Source organism: Tinamus guttatus, unplaced genomic scaffold (genome assembly GCF_059628265.1).
Source record: "Tinamus guttatus ecotype Peru unplaced genomic scaffold, ASM5962826v1 Tinamus_guttatus_pri_ptg000076l, whole genome shotgun sequence".
In the NCBI taxonomy this organism is placed as follows: Eukaryota; Metazoa; Chordata; class Aves; order Tinamiformes; family Tinamidae; genus Tinamus; species Tinamus guttatus.
The window spans coordinates 239,587-247,904 of NW_028288610.1; the positions used below are offsets into that span (position 1 = coordinate 239,587).

An 8,318-nucleotide genomic window follows, 5' to 3' on the forward strand; every position below is an offset into this window, starting at 1 on the left:
AGGGCAGTTTTTGCCCATTTTGGGACCCGCACTTGGGGCACTCGAGGCCGTCTGGCAGCGCGGGGCACCGCCGCGGCGGGAGAGGGCCCGGGCGCAGCGCGCGGGGGCGCCGAGGGGCTGTGGGGGCCGCGCGGGCGCGGGTGCCCCCCGCGCGGAGGGCGGGAGCCGCGGCCGGCCCTACCTCGCTGCCGCCGCCGCCGCGCGCCGCGCGCCGCTCCGACATGTCGGCCGCGCCGCCGCCCCCAGCGCCGCGACGTCACGGGCAGCGCGCGGGGAGGCGGGGCCGGACGGAGCCCCGGGGGAAGGGGCGGGGCCCGCGGGGAGCCGGCGGCTTCACCCGCCTGCAGCCGGTAACGGCGCCGTGCGCCGAGCCCCAGCGCAGGCCGGTTGACGCACCGGAGGGCTACGGGGTGCGTACAGGGTAGTCACCCCTGGGGCTACGGGGTGCGTACAGGGTAGTCACCCCTGGGGCTATGGGGTAGCCCCAGAGGCTACATCTGAGTATTGTCTCCCCCTAAGCAGCATGCCACCACTTATTCAAATATATTGTTACCACAAGTGTTGTATTAGCTGGAAGCAGGTGTAGAAGCTGCTTTCAGTTCAGGTGAGGGTCAGAAACCCAGAAGCATGGAGCAAAACAGTTCTTGTTAAGAAACAAGATAACTCCTCTCCCCACCCCCCCCCCAAGTTCTGAGGTGAGCACCTATCCCCTCCAGCATTATGAGAGATGATACTCATTTTGTCCAGTTAATGAAATTTCAGACACTCAGGTAAGATACAACATTAAAATAGTTTATTTCTTCCTGCCTATTACTGAAAGAGTGACTCATTGATCTGAACACACTACACTGTTTAGCAGAAAAGCTCAGTGTAAGAGTTACTGAACACACAGAAAAAGTGATCATCTATTCAGAACATGCAACAGGTAAACTTTAATAAACTGAGGAAAAAAAAATCAAAAGTCAAATAGGCACATACATTAACAGTAAAGAAATTTTCATTAATCTTTGAACACCATAGCAGCCTACTTGGAATTGCATTTGACTGAGCTTTGTTGCTGTGAATAATACAGCTCATGCACAGGTATTGGATGTATGTTTTGTACATTTTCAAGTATTCACTGAATACTACCAACATATATACAGTCATATACATAAAGTTCCAGAAGAAGATTTAGAAGAAGATTTCTAGAAGGTCACTCTTTTTGCTCATCCTTTGGAAGAGGTCTTCTGAAAAGAAGAATGTGTGGCTCTGTGGAAACAAAATTGAGCAAGCATTAGTCTGTTCCTAAGTCCTGATAGCAAGGACATCCATTCAAAAGAGCTTGAACAACAACTGTAGCTTACAGTCAGACACAAAACAGAGTAAGAAATAAGACAGGTCCCCATGTTCAAGAACCACTTTCCAGTAATCTTAAACAAAACTTTTATACTCAACTTGGCAGTCCCCTAAATTTGAGGTATTTACAGTAGGAAGACAGAAGGGGCGGGAAAGACACAGAGGTCGTGTACTAATTCTGGCTCTGCATACTAAACTCTTTAATGGGCTTTATTGCCATAACAAGCTAATGATAATGGCCTGATTGGATACATTCTTGCTATGAAGCACCTACAAAACCTATTTTAGTTATGTTAACATAGGCAGCTCACATTGTCTGTTTCAATGTTATCTTGAATGACTTTTTAATACCCTATAGTAACCCTATGTTTTAGAGTTTCAAACCCCATTAATTGAAAGACTCTGACTTTAGTGTAGCTTTTAGCTGCCCTGTAGAGCTCCAACTATGCTGGAGACTTTTCCCAGTATTCACATGGGAACTCGTCTAGGAGAGCATCCAACAGGGTCTTGTTGATGTGAAAACCTACTGTTTTGTGATAAAAATATGCAGCTGTATAAAGTTTGAGGCCATCACCAAGATATTAATGGAAATCAATACAAGCTATGCTTATAATCAGATGTAGGAAAATCATATCTAGCACATTTTGTATGAGACGATAGGTACCCAGAAATGGCCACTATTTTTACTGACCAGTTCTGGGAGTGAGAGAGGAAAGTTTAGTCTAAAAGCTGCTGCTTTCCCAAGCAGTTGAAATAGCAAGCAGATAAAGAGGAATGTAAACATCTCCTAGGAAGTTTCAAATGGATTTGGTGCAAAAGCAGTTATACACTCCAACATTCAGTTCTAGGCAAGCAGTTGCTATTTTAGCCTCCTTTGTTCATCTGTGCTCACCTGGTTCATGTATCATATAGTGAACCCAGCCAAGGCTTTGCTGAACACCAAGTCGTCTCCATTCCTCTTCAGACATCAGATGGGTTTTTGGTACTTGCTTTGAAAGTTCTCTTGGCAGCATCACATGTCTGTAGAAGTTTAGTAGTTATTCTCACATTACATAACTCAAAGCCTGTACATAACTCTACTGAAAGATAGTTTAGCAAGTTCAGTTATGAATATCAGCATCCTCCCTAGCTTTGCGTGCTGGTAAGTACTACCAATAAATTTAATCGGCTTGCATCAGGAAATTGACTGCCTGCAAAACATTCCACCTTCCTACTTCCTGAAGTGGAAGTCATTCCCTTGCATACCATAATTGCCCTGCTTTTACAGAGGTACACATGCCCTTGGCTGCTAGGGTGATTTGAGGTTTATGAACTTTGCACTTTTAGAGCGATTGATAAGATCGCTCCTGTTAGTATTTTGCAGTCACTAGTGTGTTTTCCATCCTAGAAGATTAAGGTGATGGTGGTTAGAAAGCACAGAACATTAACTGCACTTAAAAGCATGATCTGCCTGCTAAGGAGAGACACAAAACCTGTTAAAAGTCAATTGATTAACTGACACTGCATTTCTACACACTGAGATGAGCAAAAGCTGTTTGATAGCAACAATTTCAAGTAATCCCAAGATACAGAGTCTGAACAGCATCAGGTAGTGAGGCATTGGAAGGTGCTACATGCAGCTCCACAGGCGCCTCTGAACGCCCGGGCCCCAGGAGCGATCGCGCCGCCACCGGAGCCGCCGCCACGCGGCCACCGCCCCAGTCACAACCCCGCCGCGGTGCCCAGCGGGCCTCGCCCTGGCCGCCCTCTCCTCTTTAGGCGCTCCCCGACCAGAGCTGACGTTGTCGCCCTCGGAGGCGGCCGACAGCGGCATCCGCTCCTACGGCCCCACGGCCGCGATCCCCGCCAGCCGCCCCCAGCGTTCCCGGTCGGGAGCCACCGCGTACCGGTACTCGTACTGCTCGTCGAAGTACTTGTCCGAGTAGTAGATTTGCTTGTGAGCCATGGTGCGAGGCAGCGGTCGCGGCGCAGTAACGGCTGGGCGCAGTAACGGCTGAGCACACGCTCCCCTCGCTCACTCCCGGGCGGCAGTGCAGACTAACGACTCCGCCGCGCCCCGCTCCGTTTGAATCGGCCAAGGTCGTGCTCATTGGTGGGCGGGTTAGCCAATGGCGCGCAGCACAGCCGCGGCCGCCCCGCCCTCTCGCCTCTCCACCAATCCACGTGAGGCACCGTCCTCGTTGCGTCACGAGGCGACGGTTGGGAAGCGGCGCGGCGGCGGCGCGCGCGCGGTAGCCCCAACATGGGTGCGGGGCGGTGCCGCGGTGTTGCCACGGCAACGGCGCCCCGCGTGAGCCCCGGCGGCGCCCTGATTGGCCAGATGCAGCCGCGGGCGGGGCGGCGAGCAGCGCCGCGGGCGGTTCCAGCAGTTTCTAGAGCCCCTCGTCGCGGTGTGCGCGGGGGTAGGGCCGTTGGGGCCGTTGAGGCCGTTGAGGCCGTTGGTAGCGCTGTTGCTCTACGCTATTGGGATGGCAGCCTTTGCTCTGCAGGGCTGACCGGTGCAGGTTGCTCAGCGGAGGGAGCCTACCATGACGTACTAATAAAGCTGACGGTTATGTTAAATGTATACACTGCTCCCTGGGTCAGCTCCAGGTTACGTCCCCAGGGGCCTAGTCGGGTTACGAACTCTGGGTGTACTGAGCACTGGCTGTTTCCATGTAAACACATCTGTGCTTCTGACGTTGTTAGGCAGTGGCTGCTGCTTCATGGCTGCGTTTACAGGAAATTATTGTTGTAGTGCAGAGACTGCTGAGGGACAGTTGGGGTGTTCTGCATGCTTCTTTTGTGTTGGCCCCTGGTGCATGTTAATAAGTCAGGCTGCTGAAAATAAGTATGATGGAGCATGGACTGTTGCAGCCATGTGGCTTCTGTAGCAGGTTCCCACTTACGCTGAAGAGTGGGAATAGGATTCTGGGTGCCAGGAAAACAGCGTAATTAATACGTTTGGTAAAATCGGCAACTTGTCAGAATTTCACTACAGGTTGCGTTTTCTAGGTTTTGAATGTTACTTTTAACATGAGACATTTTGAATAGGTAAATCCTGAATTCTGCGCTTTTCCAAATTCCAATAGTACTTCCTGGCTGCAACAACCCCCTGGCCTTGGGTGAGCCTGGCTAATGTGCATGTCACCAGTAAGGGTGAGCTCTGTATTTCTTTCTTCCTAACCTTCTGCATTCTCCATCTACAGTGTACTCCTCTGGTCTCCTTGTTAACACTTCTAAACTACAGGACCAGTTAAATTCTGTGCTTCTGAGTGTGCTTGTGTAGTGCCTCTAAATATGTAATAGATGTGGCTGAAAACTGAGTGACAGAAAGTCTGCTCTGCAGTCACTTGAGGCTCTGCTGCTGGTGCGTTATCTACCCACGTTCGTGGGTAGCTGTGGTTTCTGGCAGCAGTGCACTGAAGGTGGCCTTGTTGCAGCAGCCTGAATGATAAGTTAAATGCTAAAGTTTAAACAGTCTCATAACCCTTAAAAGGTGTTTACTCATCTCTATCAGATGTCACGGCCTTGGATTATGGTTATGAATGGTAGTGGTATGGGCCAATGCTTCTCATAGCCCACTTGTAATATTTTTTTCTTCACTGGACTTGATTCAGGACATAATTCCTGAAATTAAAACCTTAACATGGGGATCATTTTATAAGATTACTAAAACAAAGTAATAAGATTGTTGAATAGTGCACTCTTTTTTTTCCTTTTTTTTTTTTTCAGAATATTTGTTATGCACAAAGGATCTGACAGTCATCACTAAATAAAGAGCTGCCAAGAGGGAATAGTGTTCCATAATCCACGTGGAGAAAACAAAAGTGCAGCAAGGCACTTCAGTAAGGCAGGCTTTGGCTAGATATTAGGGAGCATTTACTATCAGTATCTAATACCAATTTAACTACATACACAAGAACTTTTTAAAGCAGTAATTTGGAAAAAAAGACATGCAGCAGAATGTTATAGGTTCAACTGATCCTGACAGTGATCAGTGATGTCTTTTAAACCTACTTTTCTGTGATTGTTTTAGTTAGGCCTTTCAATTTTAACTTTTGCCTGGCTGTTATGTATAGAACTAAGAACAATAATTGCATGTTCACATGAGGTTTTTTTTTTTTTTTCTTCAATGCTCTAGAAAGATGCTTTCATCTGAATTGTAGCACTGAATTTGATACTCCAGGAAGAATTACTTCTTGTTAGTTTCTGGGAATTAAGTTGATCCTGTTTCTGCAGTTTCACTGCCGAGGCGCTGACAGAAGTGAATGAACCATGAATGTCTGCATTTATCAAAGATAGAAGTTGAACTTCAGTTAATCAGCACTTGCTCATTCACTCCTCATCTGACTGAAGTGGAGCCTGTGTCGAAGACCTGTGGCTTTACATCAGAGACCACTGCTGAACAGACCATATGGATCCGTGTTCGCCATTCTTGGCTGACAGAGTGCCATATGACAAACCTCAGGAGACTTCCCTGTGGCCTGAGAAGCATCCACATGTTGGGAGAGACCCATGAGCTGATGAACTGCAAAGCGCAACAGTATAAAAGTGGCAGAAACATGAGGGGAGCTTTTCTGTCTGTTCTGTAGCTGTTTTCAGGAGTGTATAATTTTGGCTGAGCTGTGATTTTGATCTTAGCTCTGCAAGAGAATAATTGACTGTAATCATCATAGAGCTTTTTCAGTACTACAGATGGGTCATGAACACAACTCTTTTTTTTTGGCTGATTTCATTTATGCAAACAAGGAGATTTAAATCCTCTGCCTAGTATTCTGTGACCAGGGCGATCCAGAGAGCTGTGAGGACGAGGTTAAATCAAGATCTGCCTGGATGGTGGGCCCACGTGCACCTTACTAGTGCATAGACAGATTTCAGGGTCTACGTCATGGTTGATAAACATGATAAAAGAAGGGGAAGATGCAAAGTCTTCCATCAGTGGTCTACATTACAAATTGTGATTACATTTCTCCAAAGCTTTTTTTTTTTTTTTTTTTTTTGTGTGTGTGTGTGTGTTCCACTCTACACAATATTTGAGAAATTAAATTATACACACATTTGCTGTTGTTCTGTTTTCAAACATGTCCTCAAGAAACACTCATGTAGGATACTTGAATGTATTTTCCTGAGTAGAACAGGAGCACAGTCAAGGAATCTTTTGTACTGTCTTAATGAGTCATAGTCTTACACAGAGTAATTGGTGCAGAATTTGAGTGTGAATCACATTCAGAGCATTTATTGATGAACTAACTGGGATCAGTTCTATTGCATTTTTAATCAGTTTCCTATGGAAACAAAATTTAAGCAGCTATGCTTTGTGGGTTTTTTTTTGATCCTCAAGTAGCTTTTGAACATATTGGTTGGTTTTAGTCAAACTTGACAGAAATGTGGATATATAAAATCTTGTGGGTTTCATGATAACAGGTGGCTTGATAGAGCAGAAGCAGTTTTATGTGGGAAGTTGTTAAACTTACACCATACTAGACAACAAAGAATCCACACAAGATAAGGCCCTTGTAAATGCCTCAATGCTAAATATCCTTCAGCATTTGGAATGGGTGCCTACTGGGACATGAAATCCACAAAACAATAGAAAATAACTCTCCATTGGTTCTGATATTCTGTAAATAAACTTTTTATTTGAGTGTTTTTTTATGTACTAGTTTTAAATGGTATTTGCCTTGCACTTTAAAAACTCCTCTAAACCTAAAAGCACTGATCCTACAGATTTATAGCAGGATACTCATGAGGCAAGATGAGTATAATTAACAGTATTTGGCTTGTTTTGACTACAGACTTGATCTTCAAAATCAGGTTATATCAACGCAGATGTGTAAATTTGGATTCATTGCCTCATTTCAATTTGAAATAATTTTCATAAGCATTGATTTGTTTGTGTGCTAATTAACTTTTCCTTAGTTAATTGAAGAAAAAAACACTTTTTCTGTCTTATTTTTCAGTTCACAAATGAGAACTAAGACTTGGAAAGACTTTCATGGTTTAGCTGTCTCTAAATAACCTAGTTTAACTACTGGAAATAGTCTAGCTGAATTACTGGGGATTTCCATCTGTGAAGAGGGAAAGCTGGCTAGAGAAATATGCCTAGATGGAGAAGTTAGCCTAGATGGAGCCAATGTGTTGGATACTCCTTCCAGTACCCGAGATTGCATTTTGAAGGCACACCTGGGCAGGAGCCCAGTCTGCAGGGTAAGGATAAGGAGCCAACAAGAAGAGGATCCCAGCATGAGATCCTGAGATTCATTCACCTTTAGCCTCCAGCTTGGTGGCTGGAGTCCATCTTTGTCATTTCATTGATACTTAATTCTCTTTAACTCTCTTCCTATTGATTTTAATGGGAAAGAAGTGGTCAAAACCTCATCATATTTTAAAAGAAGCCATGCTTAAGTATTCCCGTCTTAAACAAAATCAATAACACTGAATTTAGGAGATCATAGAATCATAGAATGCTTAAGGTTGGAAGGCACCTCTAGAGATCATCTAGTCCAACACCCCTGCACACGCAGGGTCACCTAGAGCACGTGGCACAGGACTGCGTCCAAGCGGGTTTGGAAGATCTCCAGAGAAGGAGACTCCACAACCTCTCTGGGCAGCCTGTTCCAGTGTTCTGTCACCCTCACTGTTAAGAGTTTTTTTTCTTAAGTTCCTGTGGAACTTTCAGTGCTTCAGTTTCCAGCCGCTTTCCTCTGGTTCTGTCGCTGGCCACCAGTGAAAAGAGGCCAGCACCATCCTCCTCACTGCCTCCCTTGAGGTACTTACAGACAGTGATCAGGTCCCCTTTCAGCCTTCTCTTCTCCAGGCTGAACAGGCCCAGCTCCCTCAGCCTCTCCTCATAGGGCAGATGTTCCAGGCCCCTGATCATCCTTGTGGCCCTGCGCTGGACTCTCTCCAGCAGCTCCACATCCCTCTTGTACTGGGGGGCCCAGAACTGGACACAATACTCCAGATGTGGCCTCACCAGGGCTGAGTAGAGGGGCAGG

The 8,318-nt window shown here is 46.2% G+C and overlaps 1 protein-coding gene across 1 annotated transcript; it reads right to left on the reverse strand.

Annotated features, from left to right (window-relative positions):
• Nucleotides 1-849: 849 nt before the first annotated feature.
• Nucleotides 850-3,311, reverse strand: CKS2 (CDC28 protein kinase regulatory subunit 2). Its single transcript, XM_088519931.1, has 3 exons — nucleotides 3,225-3,311; nucleotides 2,231-2,358; nucleotides 850-1,251 (listed from the first exon to the last, which is right to left on the reverse strand). Exons 1-3 carry the CDS (start codon nucleotides 3,281-3,283, stop codon nucleotides 1,196-1,198), a joined length of 243 nt encoding a protein of 80 aa, XP_088376057.1. The 5' UTR covers nucleotides 3,284-3,311; the 3' UTR covers nucleotides 850-1,195.
• Nucleotides 3,312-8,318: the final 5,007 nt, after the last annotated feature.

What these genes read in the sequence shown, in the direction of transcription:
- CKS2 (XM_088519931.1), bottom strand. Translation starts at nt 3,283, where the DNA reads ATGGCTCACAAGCAAATCTACTACTCGGACAAGTACTTCGACGAGCAG. An exon ending in GACGAGCAGTACGAGTACCG is followed by an intron (nt 2,359 to 3,224) that starts GTACGCGGTGGC and finishes AAACTTCTACAG; the next exon opens with ACATGTGATGCTGCCAAGAG. An exon ending in CTATATGATACATGAACCAG is followed by an intron (nt 1,252 to 2,230) that starts GTGAGCACAGAT and finishes TTGTTTCCACAG; the next exon opens with AGCCACACATTCTTCTTTTC.